Genomic DNA, 19,019 nt, shown 5'->3' with positions numbered 1-19,019 from the left:
TATAATAAACAAATTAAATAGATATAAAAATAAACAAAATTAATGTTGTGTATGACATGAAACCAAATCACGACAAATATGACGTAGTATATAGAAAAATTAATGAAATGATCAGCGAATGAAATTAAACAAGTCTGCACCAATCGGGGTGTGAATTCGCTGAAGTAATTAAAATCTGTATACGTATGCATTATCGCATTAATAAGTGTTCCATTTCAAGTCCATTGGCCGACACTATCGCAGCAGCAACGGATTTTACGATTGCCATAAATTAGCACGAATTTGTAACTGCTGTCCAGTGAAGTGCACATTAAAATGGCGTTACTTCTGTCCTTAGACAGCTTCAATTTAAATGATATATTACGTTGATAAACCGCAATTGCACGTCTACTTAGATGAAATTCTAAATTAGTCATTTTACGCTGAACTAGCGATTCGCCCGGTTTGGCAAGTGCAATTATTGTTGTTGAGTTTTCTCAAAATATAATACAGCTCCATGCTCCATCTATGTCATTAGCTGATAATGATGAAATTATAGTATATCATATAAAAAAAAAGGAATGATAAACTTAGGATCTTTGTTAGTTTGTTTTTGCGTACTAATCCGTTAGTTTTTAACAATGCAATGAAAAGGATTATGTGTGTTTGACAAACTAAAAGACTTTCGTTTTTATAGTAAATAGAAATTAATGGAATGACTAAAGAAGTGGTTCTTTTTGTCCTTCCGTTTATTTTTCTTGCACTCCAACCAACCATTTTACCTGTTCTAAAAGTGTAGTTCTAGTCAAGAATTCCAAAAAATTGACAAAACACTCACGAAGTCTAAACCTGAATAAATACTAATTCTAGATAAAAAACCAGAAGACTAATGTAGAAATTTATAAATCAGGAATCGATATTAAAAGGAATGCGCTCAAAAAACATATTGTTCCAAAAGCAAATTACGCCAACAGCAACCATTGTCCAGTCCACCTGCACGAGGCATGCCCTCGAAACTAAACAAATATTAGCCAGCTTTCACGTACTCAAATAGGCTTATTGTTTTAGGTGATGCGTGCACGCGTGTGAAATGATGGCGCGGAGGAGGGTCTTGCTCCTCTTGCTTTGGGTGGTCGCCGCAGCCGACGCGGACAGTAAACATGGTGAGTTTAAACTCTTTTCCTTAACCTTTTAGTTACTTTTTTTTTAAGTTACGTAAAGTAGTATATTAAACCGATACTAAGCTTGTCACACTTATACCTAATTAAAAAAACTCGTTAATAATGAGAACATCGTGGGGTAGTGGCTTACGTCTCCAACTTATACCGAAAAGTCTTGAATTTGAATTCGGCCAACACCAAAAATTTTGTATTGTATTTTTGATTAAATCTCTGTGATGAAAACTTGATATCAAACCGAATTAATCCGAAAGACGGTGGTTAGTCAAGCGCTATGTGATGATGGATTAAATGTATAAAGAGACATATGAGCATGTCAAATATAAAAAAATATATTTTAATCACCACAACATCGACCATTGTAAATGACTCTGACTACTTCCACTCCTATTGACTACTATCTGTGATTTCAGTCATGAAGGTGTATTACAATGGTAGTTAGTAACTATTACAGATGAAGTCTACAAAAGATCCTATAATTTATAACTGTGCATGACAAGCGTATGAACATTACGGTCTTTCATAATTTTCTGTGGCAACGTAAGAAAAACTCATTTACAATTTAAACGAGATAGCAGTGATAAAATAAACATTTTCGGTTGTGATTGCTAGGAACGAAATAATAAAATAATTTTGTGAAGTTACTTAACTAAGCTCATAGCGTTTATCTTAAAGGAATATTACAAAAAGCCATTTATTATCTATGCCGAAAAAAGTCTAAGAGGGTGATAAAAAGTACAACGCTTTACCACTTGAAGACTTTGCACCTAATCTCAAATCAGATAACTGAAGGTACGCAGCAAAAAAGGTAACTGTCACTGCCCGAAGAGTCGCTTCAGAAAGCAATCGCGATGAGGCAAAAACTAAAAAAAAATGATGATAAAAAGGGCGATACAATAACGTGACTCGATGAGGCAAAAAACTTTGTTTGTCACGATCTAAGTGCTACTTCCGAACACGACAAACCCATTAAAATATTCTTCAATAACCATAGTAGTCTCGTTATATCACTACACTCACGGCGTGCCGTGTAGGACATAAAAAGTTGATAGTTATTTCACGAAAAAATCGTTGCTATTGATACACAAAAACGTATGCTTAATTGGAACTTAATGTTTAGCCGCTTTAGTACGTAATATATTTTCGATACTCTATAACGATCTAGCTACTATGCATAGCAAACTCATATTGTACGTTATATCAACAGAGAATCAAAAACCAAGACTAAAACAGTATATTTTAGTAGAAGAAATATCTCAGATCTTAATTGTTTTTATTACCTGCGCAAGATTAAATGGGATAAGCCATTATGACATAATTATAGGATATAAAATTATGTGATTCAAAAATCGAAGTTCCATTAGCGTTGAAATAGGAAACGGGCACTCAAGCACACCTCACAGCTGCTATGAATGAAACAGAAAATAATAGCGAAGGACTCCCAAGAGACGCCATTATAACTCGACTAACAAAGGGATTATCTTGTTTGGGAACGTCTTGACTGGCACTCGACGACTCTTTGTATATATCGTGTTACAGTTCCAGTGTAAAGGTGGCTATTCAATCAGTTTTTGTGGGTGTGGTTAGTTTTTCTGGTTCTCGCAGTAACGGTGAGAATTTGTCGGTGCATTCATTGAAAGCACGCTTGAATGATAATTTTAGTCCTGAGATTTTTGCACCTTGCTAACGCATTGTATATATTTTGTTTTCAATACACCTTTACTTGTATGCTCTCGAACTTTTTGCACAAATACGAATTTAATTGAGTTCTATTTATTAAGTGAATAATATAATGGTCATTTCAAGTATTTGAAAAAGGGAAACTATTAATACTTGGTGTATTTTGTAGCTTTGTTTAAATTATAGTAAGAATTCTGATAAACGTACTTAAAATGTATGTAAGAATATATAAGAATTATTAAGTAATGTTAAGAAATAATTAAGTTATGTACTGAGTAATTTGAACGTACCTAAAATGTATTTAAGTGCAATAAAAGAATATATAAGAATTATTAAGTAATAATGTTAAAAAACAATTCAATTATGTACTGAGTAATTCCTACTTTAAAATGTGATTTAGAAATCTTAAATAAATATATTCCGAATAGTAAAAGATTTATTAACTTTTGTTTCAATACAATAATACGCTGACAACAACAACATTGTCATTGTATTGTTTTTATTGAAACAAGAATTGATAAACCTTTTGTTGTTGTTGTCAATTCGAAAGAAATTGTCTAATACTTATAGTATAGCGAAAATACCTAATATACATATTAGACGGAGTAGATCCGTCGAGTATCCCGGATTAATTGGAGTTGTTAATAGTGTTTAGCTATATTATTTATTTATTTAAACTTTATTGATCAATAAAACATGGTAAACAAACTTAATGATATCACTATTCACTAGCAACCACTGTTTGAGGGCACAGAAATAGTCAAATACTAATTACAAACATGATCTTGTTGAATAGGTAAAAAATATAGTACTATATCTCCTACATCTTCTTCTTATATATAAAATTCTCGTGTCTGTAACAAAACTTCTCCGAAACGGCTTGACCGATTGTTATGAAGTACTAGAATAGGATTCAGCTCTAAAAAAATTATTTTTTATTTTTGGACTTCTTTTACTTGGTCTTAATAATTTAAATTAATTAACATACAATGATTTTTTTTTTCGAATAATAAAGATTTGGCAAAATCGGATCATTTATAGAAATAGTACCTATTACCCTTCATGTATAAATTTCATTTATTTATTTGCTTTAAATAGGTTACATTGTTCTTAGAAATAATTTACAGTTACAATTAAGTTAATATCAAATTAATAAATTTAACAGATATTAACAACGAATGTCATAATTATTTAAATTATTAAATATCAAAGTAATAGGTATGTCCAAAATTAAGATTCATTCAGTCATTTAGACGTGAAAAGATAATAAATATATACATAGACAGACAGATTTTTTTAAATTGTAAAATTAGTATACATACACAAGTATATATACACAAATTCCATACTACACATAACCAGTTTTCATATCAGTTTTATTCATGTTATATTTTCAACAACATCTGTATGACCTACAGGGCAGAAAAAATATGTGACAGCACACATGTCCCATTTTGATTTGCGTTCGGTAATATTTCAGAACCCCGCCCACGTCTCCATTAACTAGATCGAGTGCATCTTTTTATGTCTCTCTTAGCGTTAAGTGCATTTACGAGTAAAACTGCATCAAGAGCGGGAGGCGTTTTCGACTCAACGGATGCGAATGCAACGGTTGAATGTTTTATTACGCCTTCTTCGAACAGATTTATCAGGACTCACGTATTCTGTTCTCTACTGATTTATTTATACAATACTCTTATAAACTTATGAAGGTTTATCGCGCACTCAAAAAAAAACAGACGGGTTTAATGTACGATATCTCTGCGCCATTAGAAGATTGGAGAGTTTTATACGTTCTGTTTTCGGTTCGAGAGCCACTTAGTTGATGTTATTGGGCACATGTGTTATGTTTTAGTGATAAAATGTGTGAGCCTCTTATTTAATTTTAATAGACACTATTACTCAACGCGTGGTCTCCACAGATAGAACTGTTTTTTCTTTATTGTTCATTTCAAGATCACTAGTTCAAAGTAGTTTATTTAAATATAGCTTAACCTTTACAATGGTTCCATATATTTTAACGATTATGAATGTGTACTATAGATTAAAGCCATTATAGTAATAATTTTAATGTAAAACGAGCGATGTCCTCGATTTAAATACATTGACGCAACAAGAATTCGTTCCGGACGTTGATTAAGCATAGCTCATCAATAAAGTCCTTCTCTATCTAGAATAGCATCGATCTAAACCTTAATTATTCGAATACCAAACAAAATGACAGGAGGCGGTCTCTTTCCAACTGTTAATGACGGGATGACGCCAATTCGATGGGCGCTCAGTTTGTTTTTAGATCTCGTTAGTAGTCTCACGGAGAATTCGAACATTCATCAGTCTATACATATTTCACTTCGTGTCGTGGCGATAAGGCATTTCTCCATTTACATTTATTTTGTGATTTCTTTGGCGCGTGTCCATTTTGTATAGGGCTGTATTTTAAAACTAAGAGAACACCATCTATTATTTTCTGGTATTAGAATCGTACGACGGGAATCCGACAACTTAATGATGTGTTAAACGAATGTTGATATTGAATTATGGCTTTAAGGTCAGAGTCAGTATTCAAAGAGTTAACAAGATGAAAGTGAAGATGTACCAACATTGATTGATACCGTAAACATTCTGTAGACCGTCTTATTCGACACACATGTATTTATAATATACAATGAGTTTGTGATGTGCATTCGTTATAGTTGTGCTTCTTGTACCAATAAATATAATTTCGTTACTTGCGAGATAACAGTTTCAAGAAGCGTGAACACTTAACTAAATATAAAAGATAACCTACAATACAAAAGCATTAATTTGAAATACGGACGTGATACGACAGATGGAGACAACTAAGAAATAAATGTTAATTAAAATTCAGATAAATCTTATTTGAAATTATCGTCAAGAAGCTTTGAATATTACGAAAGCAACAAACCAGTTATTAATCAAATCGGAGTGCTAAAAACCAATTAAATTTGACGAAGCAATGAAGTGTTACCCAATCCAACGGTAATAAGAGGCGGACATGGGATAAACAGGCTATAATGAAATGCTTGCTAAGCTTCGGACGCCCAACAGAATGTATAATTGACCTCACCTCCGTCAGAATAAATGAGTATGTGACACGAAGTTAGATTCGACATTATCGATCGCCACGTAATTAAGTAATCATCACTTGTTTCTTTTCGTTTCTCATGTCTGTTAACTTCAAATCTGTCATTAAGTTTAAGATTAGTGTGAAATATTTCTATTTTATCACATTAAATGCTATCATTACAATTCAAGTCATTATCCTCTTCAATAAAAATGCTGAGATTATATATTTAATTAATATTTATAATTCTGTTTATAAGAAAAATGTTTGGTATTATAAGTACAAAAGAGCTGGAAATCTTTTTATAAATGTATCATAAAAACTCTACCATTAAGAACACGAATTACAGACCTCCGTTCCAAAAATATAGGTCAGTAACACCTGAGAGTCTTCAAGGCAAATTGGAATTTTAATGATTTTAATATGGCGGTCGCTAAGCACCGCGACGAGCAGGGAAAAACGACCCCCGAAACAAATCCTATTAAGGAAAAATAGATCCCAGTAGGAAATAGCGTTCGACCCCACGAAAACGGAAATAGAAATAAGCCGAACGGAAGTGAAACTAATTAAGTTATCCTCAGTTCGCGCAAGTTGTGGTTTATTTTCGTATAGTCTTCAAATAATAGTCTCAGTATTACTGTCAACACTGTTGAAAGTGTAACATACACTGATGTGGCGATAGCAATTTCTGAGCGAAATTCTGAAAGGGATATTTAAATTTTGTTGCTGTATAAATTTCAACTTTATCTCTTTGATGGTGAGATAAATTTGGTTTGGAGATGCCCGAAATCGTAAAGTAGGGTGTACAGTATCTAAATATCTATGTTTTGCGTGTAAATAGGCGCGACTGAGGCGTCAAACCAGGTGCGGGCTTGAGAGAAATCGATGACGAGATACGGAGGGTCGTGTTAATATGACAGTTGCAGTTTGTTTGTAATGACATCATATAACTTAACTTTATACTCTTTGATAGTATTTATATCAACACTATTAATTGTGTTTCGTTTAATGTCAGATTTTGCAAACATGCAGGAACTAAAATTGGCGACATTAGTACATTTTACCGCCTCATAAATACTGTTCTCGGGATATCTATTATTTCTAACGTCTTAGTTACGTATGCAAATATTTATGCTTAAGCTTATATTTATATATTTATATTTATAAATATAATTACGTACTTGTTATAGGAACAGTTATGACTTTTCATACACATACCTACATACATTTTCATTTATATAATAAGTATGCTTTATACTATAAAGATTGAATATACTTAAAATATGACAATAAGTCATATTAGCGAATAGACCTAGCTTTATTTCACTTCAAATGAGCAAAGAGCTGAACTTATACTTACTTATATCTACCCATACAGACATATAGATATAATATTACATCTTAATCTTGATAATATTATAAATGCGAAAGTTTATGAGCGTGGATGTTTGTTACTCTTTCACGCAAAAACTACTGAACGGATTTTCATGAAACTTTACTGTAATATAGCTTATGTATCAGAATAACATATAAGTTATATTTTTTATTAAAATTTAACGAGGATGAAACCGCGGTCATAGCTAGTAAATTTATGTATTATTACTGAAGTTAATTATTTCCTTTTGTTACAGAAACAAATACAACAGAACCTGACCACACAACGGTAGTTCCCACACCGCCAATACCTCTGCGACCTGAATATGCTCATCCTGCGGGAGTGGAAGCACTAGATCCCTACAATTCCGAAAAAAACCGACCACCACCACATCACAGAGACTATTTAGAGGAAGATTATGATCACGAATCTCACAAAGAAGATGATCATGATAATAGAGAAGATACAGATGAATTGCCGTCTTTATCCGGCGATCATTTGTTACAAAGCTCTACTGATGATCTTCCAATGTTCCTACAGGAACCTCAGCATGGTTTTGTAGTTAGAAATAAACCGACTACTCTAAGATGCCGAGCTGCTAATGCTTTGCAGGTTTATTTCAAATGTAATGATATGAAATCAGATGCTAGTACGCAGTTTGAGTTTGTAGATCCGCAGAGTGGTGTTAGGATTGTGGAGGCAGAATACAATGTGACTAGAGATCAATTAGAGGATTATTTTGGTGATAGATTCACATGCACATGTTTTGCGTGGAGTAGCAGAGGAAACATTAGAAGTCAACCTGCGGTTCTTGAATTGGCATGTAAGTTCTGACATTTTTTACATCTAACATGTAAAGTTGTTATTTAATCAACCAAATCCTTAATAAGTATCAAGTTGTTTATATATATATCATTACATAGTATAAAACAAAGTCGCTGTCGCTGTCTCTCCGTCCCTATGTATGCTTAAATCTTTAAAACTACGCAACGGATTTTGAAGCGGTTTTTTAGTAGATAGAGTGATTTAAGAGGAAGTTTTATATATATAATACATGTACAAATATTCAATTTTCAATATAGTGTCTTTCAGCTATGTTGGCTTTTGTTGTTTGGGAAAATACTAATTAAGGGGAAAAGGGTAAGGTTTGGAAAAAGTCTAATACCTTTGCTTGCTTCGATGCTGTATCTTATTCTGCTGATCACAATGACATTACAGGATCAGAAGATGAACATGTACATACACATTCAGAATCTTTAAAAAGCTAAATTATAATATTTCTTAGGAGAAGTACGAGCGCGCTCGTCTACCAACTCTATATTTATATATTTTGGTTGTAATGTATTAATAATAAAATATTACAATAAGCCTAAAGATACTAGAAAAAAAATAAGGTTTTACTATTAATTGAACATTGACAATTCTCAACTATTTTAATGTTAATTCAAACGTAAACTATTTTTATTCCATTAATAAAGTCGATATTTTTTTAAATAAATATTTATTTAATTTTTTTTTAAGTTATTATAACTCATCAGTATGTGTTATAATAACTTAAAAAAATTATGAGCGTGAATTTGTTTTAAATATATGACATTGGCTACAAGACGTGGCGTCGCACGGGTGTATTATATATATAAACCTTCCTCTAGAATCACTCTATCTATTAAAGAAAACCGCTTCAAAATCCGTTGCGTAGTTTTAAAGATTTAAGCAATAGATAGGGACAAACAGCGACAGCGACTTTATTTTATACTAAGTAATGATAATAAAATAGTTAAAATTGGAGAGTAATTTATGTTTGTTGATAATGTTAAAACATTAAAAATAGTTGTGAATTGTCTGACATTATATAACATTAAAAATAGTATTTAATGTTATGCTGAATAAACATTCGACGACCTCGGTAGTCTAGCACACCGCTTTACATCCGATGGTCGCGGGTTAGATTCCTCGCTCGGCACAAACATTAAATTCATAAGTATGATTGTTTGTATCGGTCTGGATGTTTTCTATGTATAATATGTTTTCTATGTATATATTTACGAACAATAAATTATCTATGTATTTGTAACTTGGGTCTAGATCTACGTATTTGTATCAGTTATCTAGTACACATAACACAAGCTTCAGCTAGCTTAACTTGGGTGTAGATGGCGCTGTGTGAATTGTCCTGAGATTATTATTATTATATCTATATAAACATTTCTAATTGTTGCTATGAAATCAATGCATGTTAATATAATATTTTATACTAATTCAATATATACATGACATAACATAACTTAATATTTAAATGGATATTACGTTACATCATATAATGAAATTACATTAGAAATTGTCATAATACGTATAACTGCTTTATTATACTCTTATCGCTAATAAAAGGAAAAAGGATCTGAAGAAAGCCGAATTCTTATACGGCTGTCGACATTTTTCGTATTCTTATATAATATCGTGAAATATATGGACAACAATATCTTTGATATGTCACAATAAATCCAGCATTTGATTAAATTTGATATCAATGGAATTCATTTTATAATACACTAATTCAGTTTATTTCAATAATTTATTGAAGATTAAATTCGTCAGCCTCGGTGTTCTAGCGGTTTAGCAGACCGCTTTAGTTCCGATAGTCGCGGGTTTGATTCCTGCATGGTGCAAACTTGTATATTCATGTAGTATGGTCGTTTTTAGCGATCTGGGTGTCGTCTATGAAAATTATGTGTGTGTTTACAGAAATATGTAATGAAGTATTACTAGTATAATAAACTCTACATAGCTTGGGACTTTATGGCATTGAGTAAACTTCCTTGAGTTATAAAAAAAAACTTAAGAATACAATTTACTTTATTTACTTTATTATATCAAGAAAATATTTATTCTTATTGAAGTAAAGTAATACAAAAGACATACTAATAAAAGTCAAATTGATAACTCAGCATTATTCACACCATAGAGTTCACCCATAGGTTCATTTTTAGTTCAACCCACAGATCCATACATTTTTTAATTGATAGAGAATATCCAAATCGTTTTAGTAATAAAAGTAAACCACATGCATATGTACATGACAATCGATCTGGAATAATAATTGTAAGAAAAAATAATATTTTAAAAATCACCTCTATAACTATTCCATAGACTGTGGTAAAGTAACAAGAAATAGACACCAAAATAAGAGAACATAAAAATAAATGTTTAGTGACACAAAAATCGGCAATAAACACGTCAATGTCTTCGTTTATAATATAAAAAGCTTGAAAACTTTATATCCGGTCTTTGGCACGTTACATTTCATCGAAACTCATAATTCGTCTGTTTCCGTAGACCGATTTAGATTAACCCAGTTTGGTTGGTTGTTTCTTTGCGTGCATTCAATGTTTCTTTGAGATTACCATCAGGAGAACGATTCTTAAACTTTGCCTAGGAATTAGTTTCTTCAGGTCGTAGATCATTTTTAATGGATGATAATCTATTAGTGCACACATCTGTGAACCCCTCCGATTGATCTCCCGTCCAATTCAAACGGGCATCGATATTGATGGCCTGAGCCGAGGTTCGAACCGGTATCGGTGCCCTCAGACTAAAGTCGAATCCGTCAGGCGGCCTTCAGCCGCTCCATAAGTCCTTCCGCGGGTTTGGATTATTAACAATGGAATAATTTGTCCGGTGGTCTTTTTGCTCTTGTCCTTGATCGCCCTTAATATCAAAGCAGTTCCGTACACTTCCATAATTAAGACAAATCAAATTGTAACTAAAATATTTCCTTGTAGCCTTCCAATAGTACTATAAACGATTATCCAAACAATAAAAGAAACAATTCATCACACAGTATTTTAGCCTTCCAAAACGGAAACCGTGTCCACCAAATCCTCAAGACGCATGAACCATTTATATTATTGTTCATAAACTCCATTACAGCAGCTGGGCTCGATTAAATTCAATGCTCGCCAGAGGTAAATCTTCTGTGCATATTAAATAAATGTCGGTTGGTCCGTTCTTCAGATTTATGTGGGTTGCGCAACGTAGCCTATTAGAAGTAAGGCCCGGCTTCCACCAAAGTGATCGTTAGTTGGACGTAGAAAGCTATAAATACAAACAAGGTGTGAGCACGTTAGAATACATTATGGTAGCTTGGAGTTCCCAAATTTTTTATTCTTAGGAAGTAGATTCCTTCTTCCTTCAAGGTATGAGTTCGTCTAAATGAGATTTATAAGTCTAAGGGTATAAATGTTTATTACACATTTGAATGATATTGATACAAAGTGAAAAAGAGAACAAAATCTCTCTCTAAAGAAGTTTTACTACTTGATATATATTATTATGGGGTTTGTAAGTTTAAGCGTATAAATTAATTCAATTTTAAATAATATTAATACAAAATGAAATAAAAAACAAATTTCAGTTGTAAGGTCCTGGATTTAAAACAGTTACTATTTAGTGATTTTCTTTTTCAACGTTATGTCTTTTTCCCCTCTGTTCTGTCATATTCATTATCTACATCCTCGACAGGAACGTTTTGTTATAACACATTGTATTTCTTATTACTTTACTGCAGAGCTTATATTACATTATTGGTTGTTGTTAAATATTTAAATTAATTTCTTGTAGTATACTAGCTGTGCACTTCGGTTTCATCAGCCTATGTGATATTCTAATGTATAAGCTATATTATTGTAAAGTATCATTAAAATCCATTTCTATATCATTTTTGCATGAAAGCGTAACATCCTTCCGTCCATACATCTAAAGACTCACAAATTTCCGCGTTTATAATATTAATAAGATAGTACACAAATAAATAAATTGCTCCTTATTAGCTTCTTTATGGCTTTTAGACATGAGAGGACGTGAATTCTTCCCAAGTCTTTTTGTGTAGTAAAATGGCAAACAAAACTACGGCCTACATAATGGAAAGTGATATCGGTTGCTTATACAGATGAAGGACAATATGTAATCAAAGCATCATGTGACGCCCGTGGAACCCCTCATGCGTTGTCATTAGAACTAAGTTATTATGTCTCCATAACCCGTAATTTACTGCCATATCTAACCATATACCTTCAAACCGGAACACAACTTGCACACACACATACATTCATATCTCACATAAATTCACTATCTTTTATAAATCATAATTATCGTTCTAGAATATTCTTCCATAAAAATCTCCTAGACATCATCTGCATGCTTTACAACATAAGTTGACCAAATTGAAAATTGTTTTCTTTTACTTATACTCAGATAAGTTATATGTATTAAAATTAACAGATTCTTTTAAACATATACTTATTAATTTTTGTTTAAATGTATATCTAGTTCTGGAGACGGGCGCAAATAGATGCAACGCAGTTTTTATAAACTTATATAGTTGCTGACGATCCAAACATGTTATTATTAATATTTTTATGGGTATAAATAGATTCTTTAATCTTATATATAAAATTCTCGTGTCACAGTTTTCGTTCCCATACTCCTCCGAAACGGCTTGACCGATTCTCATGAAATTTTGTGAGCGTATTAAGTAGGTCTGAGAATCGGCCAATATCTATTTTTCATCCCCCTAAATGCTAGAGGTAGTCCACCCCTAATTTTTTTTTTTTATTTTATGCAAAACAACGTTAGTCGGCACAGCTAGCTTCTTTATTAAATTATTTATAACAAGCTACTGCCGCTTTAATTCGGTAACTTTATCTTACTGTTCTTACCATATCAATCACCAGGCAGACGCTCTTTGTCTAATTCACAGTCTTGTTCTTAGTACTGTAAATCTCTTTAACAGTTAACAAATACGCTTTCAGAGATCCTATCCTCTGCAAGCGTGAAGTCACTGAATACTTTACTGCTATGATAAGAGCGGTAGATATCAGAGAATGCAACTCCCATAACGGTTGTTATCTTTACTTGGATATTGACATGAAATCGTTACGTAATTAACATGGCTGGAACTACCTTTGTTAGACAACGGCCGATTGCTCCGTGTACTGTATTGATCGTATCAAATTGGTACCCTCAATAAAGTTTTATTATCGGACTAGTCTGTTTAAGTGTACCATAGACACTTGTGTCTGCTAAGGTAAGTTACTTTTAGTTAACGAGTTGGATATTAAATTTTATTATGTTTTTTCTGTCTTTATTTTGATACTCAGAATCGAAATAAATATACATTAGTATTTTTATTATGATTCATTGTTTTTAAAAAATAGTTATAGATATGTAACATAATAATAATAGTGCTCGCTTTATTACACGGCATTTTGAAGGCTTGTATTCGCTCTACTGGGTATGCAACATCTTTATTATATTAGAGTATTAAAATACTTTTATGGTAACAATAACAAAAGGTCGTGGACAATTCACACGTCATCTAGTCCCAAGTTAAGAAGAGCTTGTGTTATGGCTACTCACTAGATAACTGATATAAATACATAGATACATTTTTTTTGTACATACATACATAATATATATAGATAACATCGAGACTGAAAGTGTTTGCACCGTGCGATGCAATCGAACCTGCGGTCGGATGTAAAGCGGTGTGTTAAACCGCTAGACCACCGAGGTCAATATTAACCCGTAAGTAGGTTTTGTTTTGATTTTAAAGATTAACACATTTATTCAATGTTGTTTTGACTTTATTTCTATATTCCACATACATTTTGTATGTTGTTTAAGTGTAAGTTTATTTTACTAGTATTTTATACTAAACACATGTATTATACATATAAACCTTCCTCTTGAATCACTCAATATATTAAAAAATCCGCTACAAAATCCATTGCGTAGTTTTAAAGATTTAAGCACACATAGGAACGGACAGTCAGCGCCAGCGACTTTGTTTTATACCATGTAATGACTACTCTGATAGTACTGACAATCTTTTTGAATGAAACATCTAACATACCAACACCATAATTAATTTCTAGAAAAACATTTCTCGAACTCCACACCGTCTTCTAGTGAACTCAACACATAACTGTCTAAATATATACATAAGAGGAGAGATCCTCTGCTCGCTAATTGCGAGAACCAGCCGTGTGTAATACGACGCCCTAAATTTCCATCCTGACAGTTTTAATTGTACTTGGAGAGCTTTAAATATACACTCAAGTGGCATCTATTCTATGTTGCTATTAACGATAATACATACAGAATCGTAAGTGCGCGTAAAAGTGTCAGTAGTAAGTCTTTGCTTGAATATTTACTGTTTTGGAGGTGGCATCTTGTGTTTTCATGTTCTTATTCTGACTTCAGGTCCACTAGCTAAATATAAATATAGTTTTTATTATTATTAGTATTAGTTTGTTATTATTTAAATAAATTCAAAACATCTGTTAAATTATATTTACTGAGCAAAAGCTATTTATTACTCACTAAACGATTACTTGAATGACGAGTGCATGGTACATGTCTTAAGAACTGTAACTGTCTTAATAATAGGAATTAAGTTGAGTTTCTTGCTAGTTCTTTTATATGTATAGTATACTGTGGCAGTGGAAGAACATAACATAAAAATTAAAATTGTAAATTGATCACTATATTTTCTGGGAACGAGTGGAGGGTGACCTCACCTGTCTGTCTGTTCTTATAAATCTCTGAAACGGCTAGACTAGATTTTGGTAGGACATTCGAGATAGACATTTTCACTCGCAGAAAGCTAATGTTACAAGCAGTAACTTAAGCTACTTTTATTTAAAAAATATATATTTTTTGAATAAATGTATACTCTTTATTACTCCAGATAGTTGTAATATATAAATTTATATTACTGAATAATTAAAACTGGCTACTCGCCCCGGCTTCGCACGGATGTACATGTATTATATATATAAACCTTCCTCTTGAATCACTCTATCTATTAATAAAAACCGTTTCAAAATCCTTTGCGTAGTTTTAAAGATTTAAGCATACATGAGGACAGACAAACAGCGACAGCGACTTTGTTTTATACTATGTAATGATAAAGCTCATGTAAGTGTTGAAAATAATGTTTTATTACTTGCAACTCCTGCATGTAACAGAAACTACCCAACGATTTTATTACCATACATTATTCTACATGCCTGAAAACAGTATGCAAATAAATCACTGCATACAACTATGTACAAAGTTTCCTCTAGGCATGTATGTGATATTACGGAATATATAATACTTTCTATTTCACAGTAATATACGAGTGTGACGCTAACAAATAATAGTAAATTATCCGTAACATATCTCAAGAGAAGATATATAGCGCATGCAAAAATTCTGGCATCGGCGCTACGTATAATTCAATGTTAACTGCCAACAAATCTGTATAGTGTACTCGGAGCTCGAACTATACATTTTTGTGTTACATCCCTAAAAATGCAGGAAGAGACATTAAATCTTTTACATTGTATTTCTGATAAAATAAGGAATGAAGAAGTGCTTGAAAGGGTTAAGGAAAATCGACAAATCATGGATATTATTGAGAATAGGCGGGGAAAAATGTTGGCGCACTTGATACGACACGACGAACTAATTAATAACATTATTGAAGGAAAATAGATGGAAAGAGAAGAAGGGGAAAACCAAGATACAGCTATATCAAGCAAGTTAAAGAAAAAGTTGGAGTCGTGTCGTATCAACAGCTAAAACATATAGAAGATCGTGGAAGGTAGTGGGAGCTCCACCGACAAGAGCACAGCTCTTAAATTATGAATGAATTGTATTTCTGACGTAACGATGCTTGCTTTGTAAGATGTATTTCAGTTTGTTGCGTTGTATATGCCATTTTTTTTAATTGAACTGTTTGTTTGGTTTGTTTTTGGCCAGCTGGCCTTCTGCCGCCTGACGGGTACGACTTTAGTCTGAGGGCACCGTAAGGCTAGGGGTCAAACCTCAGCTCAAGCTCAGGCCGTTGTAATTTCGATCCCCCGTCCAAGCTAATATTATAAGCAGTAACTTGGGATACATTTATTTTAGAAAATGTTAATAAAAATACAAAGTTAAGTATTATTTATTTATGTAATCCGTTTAACATTACAACTACTATTTATCACTCTAACTTTTAATATGATGCTATTACTTCCAGTATTCACACGTCTATGGTGCCGTAAGAACAGATTTCGTAGAGGAAATGAAACGTACTCTGTAATTTATAGCCGCGAACTCCACTCTACCTAGCACTTATCATTTACGGCCATCAGTTACCCTAGCTGTTTTAAAAATTCCTAAAAAACATTTTTACCGTACTTCCTGAATTATATAAATTTTGTATACATAATATTAATGGGATATTTAATGATTTTAATCAATTGTATAAGTGCTCTCGATATTTCGATGGTCATCAGTTACCCTAGCCATTTTAAAAATCACTAAAAAGGATTTTGCCCCATGTCGTATACTATATATGGTATACACATTATATAAATGAATTATATATATATGTTTGATGGCCATCACCCTAGCCGTTTTAAAAATCAATATTAATACTATATATGGATATATAAATAATGATTTTAATTATATATATATAAGTGCTCCCGATATTGATATTTCAAAAAATCACTAAAAAGCATTTTTACCGTATGTCGTATGCTATATAAAGTGTACACATTATATAAACGTGATATGGACAACGATATTAAAAAAATATACAAGTGCTTCCGATATTAAAAAATTTTAAAAATCACTAAAAAGTAAAATATATGGTAAATATATAAACGCTATTTTGACAATGATATTAAAATAATTATATATGTAAGTGCTCCCGATATTTCGATGGCCATCAGTTACCCTAACCGTTTTAAAAATCACTAAAAAATTTTTACCGTATCTCGTATGCTATATAAAGTACACATTATATAAACGTGATATGGCCCACGATATTAAAAATATATACAAGTGCTTCCGATATTTCGACAGCCATCAGTCACCTTAGCCGTTTTAAAAATCACTAAAAAGGATTTTGCCCCATGTCGTATACTATATATGGTATATACACGTTATATAAATGCGATATTGACAATGATATTAAAAGAATTATATATATATAAGTGCTCCCGATATTTCGATGGCTATCAGTTACCCTAGCCGTTTTAAAAATCACTAAAAAGCATTTTTACCGTATGTCGTATGCTATATAAAGTGTACACATTATATAAACGTGATATTGACCACGATATTAAAAAAATATACAAGTGCTTCCGATATTTCGACAGCCATCAGTTACCTTAGCCATTTTAAAAATTTGTTAAAATATTTTTGCTTTATTTCCCGATTTATGTTTTGTACACGTTATATATATATATATATATAAACGGGATATTGGCTATGAAAAATTTATGAGGTCCTAATATTTGACTGTGTTGCTGTGTTATCTAGTTTTTTTATGGGATGATAATGGAATGGTGCTCTCGCCTACGCTGACGGTATAAGCTGGCGGGGCACCAGTAAGAGGATGATAAGATGAGTATGAGGTTAAGTCAGTTAGCCCATCGTGGCAACTTCACCAGGGATTTAACATGATGGTTTCCACATGGAACCGCGTCGTAGTCAACCTGCCAATGTACCATTGCTAGGAATGTGGTTATTAAGCCGCATTTCTAACAATCCCCTTCCCCCGATGCCCTGTAGTTTTGAGATATATCCTCAGTCTTCCTCTCATGTAGCTGAGTTGATGATATAACCCACAGTACGCCATAACGGCTCGGAGTTAATGAATAATAACTCTATTTATTGAGAACTACTTAGTATTCAGTTGGGTGATTGGAATCGAATTAGGTGTTTAACGGTTTCCACCGATGTTGGTCGCCATCTTATTCTATTGAACGCGTAGTACTACTAGTTTTGACTTATTATAGTCGGTTATTTGTAAAATTATATATAAACTAGCTGTGCCCGCGACTTTGTCCGCATGGAATAGTGACCTTAACCAAATAAAGATAAAATATTTAATAATCTAATTAAAAAAAACAAATATGTTTTATCGTTTTAGCTTCAAAAATTATGCATTACCATACAAACTTTCATTCCCTATTTTAATTTATATAACTTTGAATGTCACATTTATTCATATTTAATCAACAGCCGAAACAATAAGTTTCAGGCTTCTAGTTTAAAAATGATGATACTTCCACACAACCTTCCATATCCCTTTTCAACCCCTTACAACACTTTTTAGCATTTAAATGTAGTCTATATTCTTTCTCAGGGTCTATACTATCTGTGTACCAAATTTCATTTAAATCGGTTCAGTAGTTTTGGCATAAAAGCGAGACAGACAGACTTACTTTCGCATTTATAATATTAGTAAGTAAGTATATTGTTACTGGCATCATTTTGTAACATTCGTTTTTTTTAAATTGATTTCTCTTCGTTGTATTCAGCCTCGCGTCACTTCAGAAGAAATATCTTCATTTGAAACCACTTTTGTAGAAAAATAAATAGAAATAAACGTTAATCAAAATAAACTTGTCATAAACAAAAAATAATATGTCATTTTTTGTCACACAACAAACGTAAATTGGTTTGTTATATGACATTTTTTGTCACTATTACACGTTAGCTTTTTTGCCATAAACTGATGAAATGCCAAGTAATCTGATATTTTATTTTATCGCCTTTTTATTTAGATATTTTCTATTGGCATTTACATTATGGCATTTAGTAACAGAAATCAGCTCATCGTCACAAATTCACAAAGAATTTATCCTGGTTTTTTCTATGTATATATTTAAAAAAACGTAGC

At 32.3% G+C, this 19,019-nt stretch overlaps 1 protein-coding gene across 3 annotated transcripts in view; it reads left to right on the top strand.

Annotated features, from left to right (window-relative positions):
- Positions 1 to 19,019, top strand: part of LOC131846968 (netrin receptor UNC5C-like) — a 152,648-nt gene that overhangs the window by 94,827 nt on the left and 38,802 nt on the right. For all 3 annotated transcript variants that reach the window (XM_059196388.1, XM_059196389.1, XM_059196387.1), the window contains exons 2-3: positions 1,048 to 1,142; positions 7,554 to 8,120. In XM_059196388.1, coding sequence (XP_059052371.1) covers positions 1,070 to 1,142; positions 7,554 to 8,120 — 640 coding nt within the window. In that variant the 5' untranslated portion in view covers positions 1,048 to 1,069. The remainder of the gene's footprint in view (positions 1 to 1,047; positions 1,143 to 7,553; positions 8,121 to 19,019) is intronic.

The sequence above is a fragment of the Achroia grisella genome, unplaced genomic scaffold (genome assembly GCF_030625045.1).
Source record: "Achroia grisella isolate CSIRO2021 unplaced genomic scaffold, CSIRO_AGI_Agris_v1 utg515, whole genome shotgun sequence".
In the NCBI taxonomy this organism is placed as follows: Eukaryota; Metazoa; Arthropoda; class Insecta; order Lepidoptera; family Pyralidae; genus Achroia; species Achroia grisella.
Note: the sequence above shows the minus strand (reverse complement) of the source record. Positions and strands in the feature narration are given on the sequence as shown.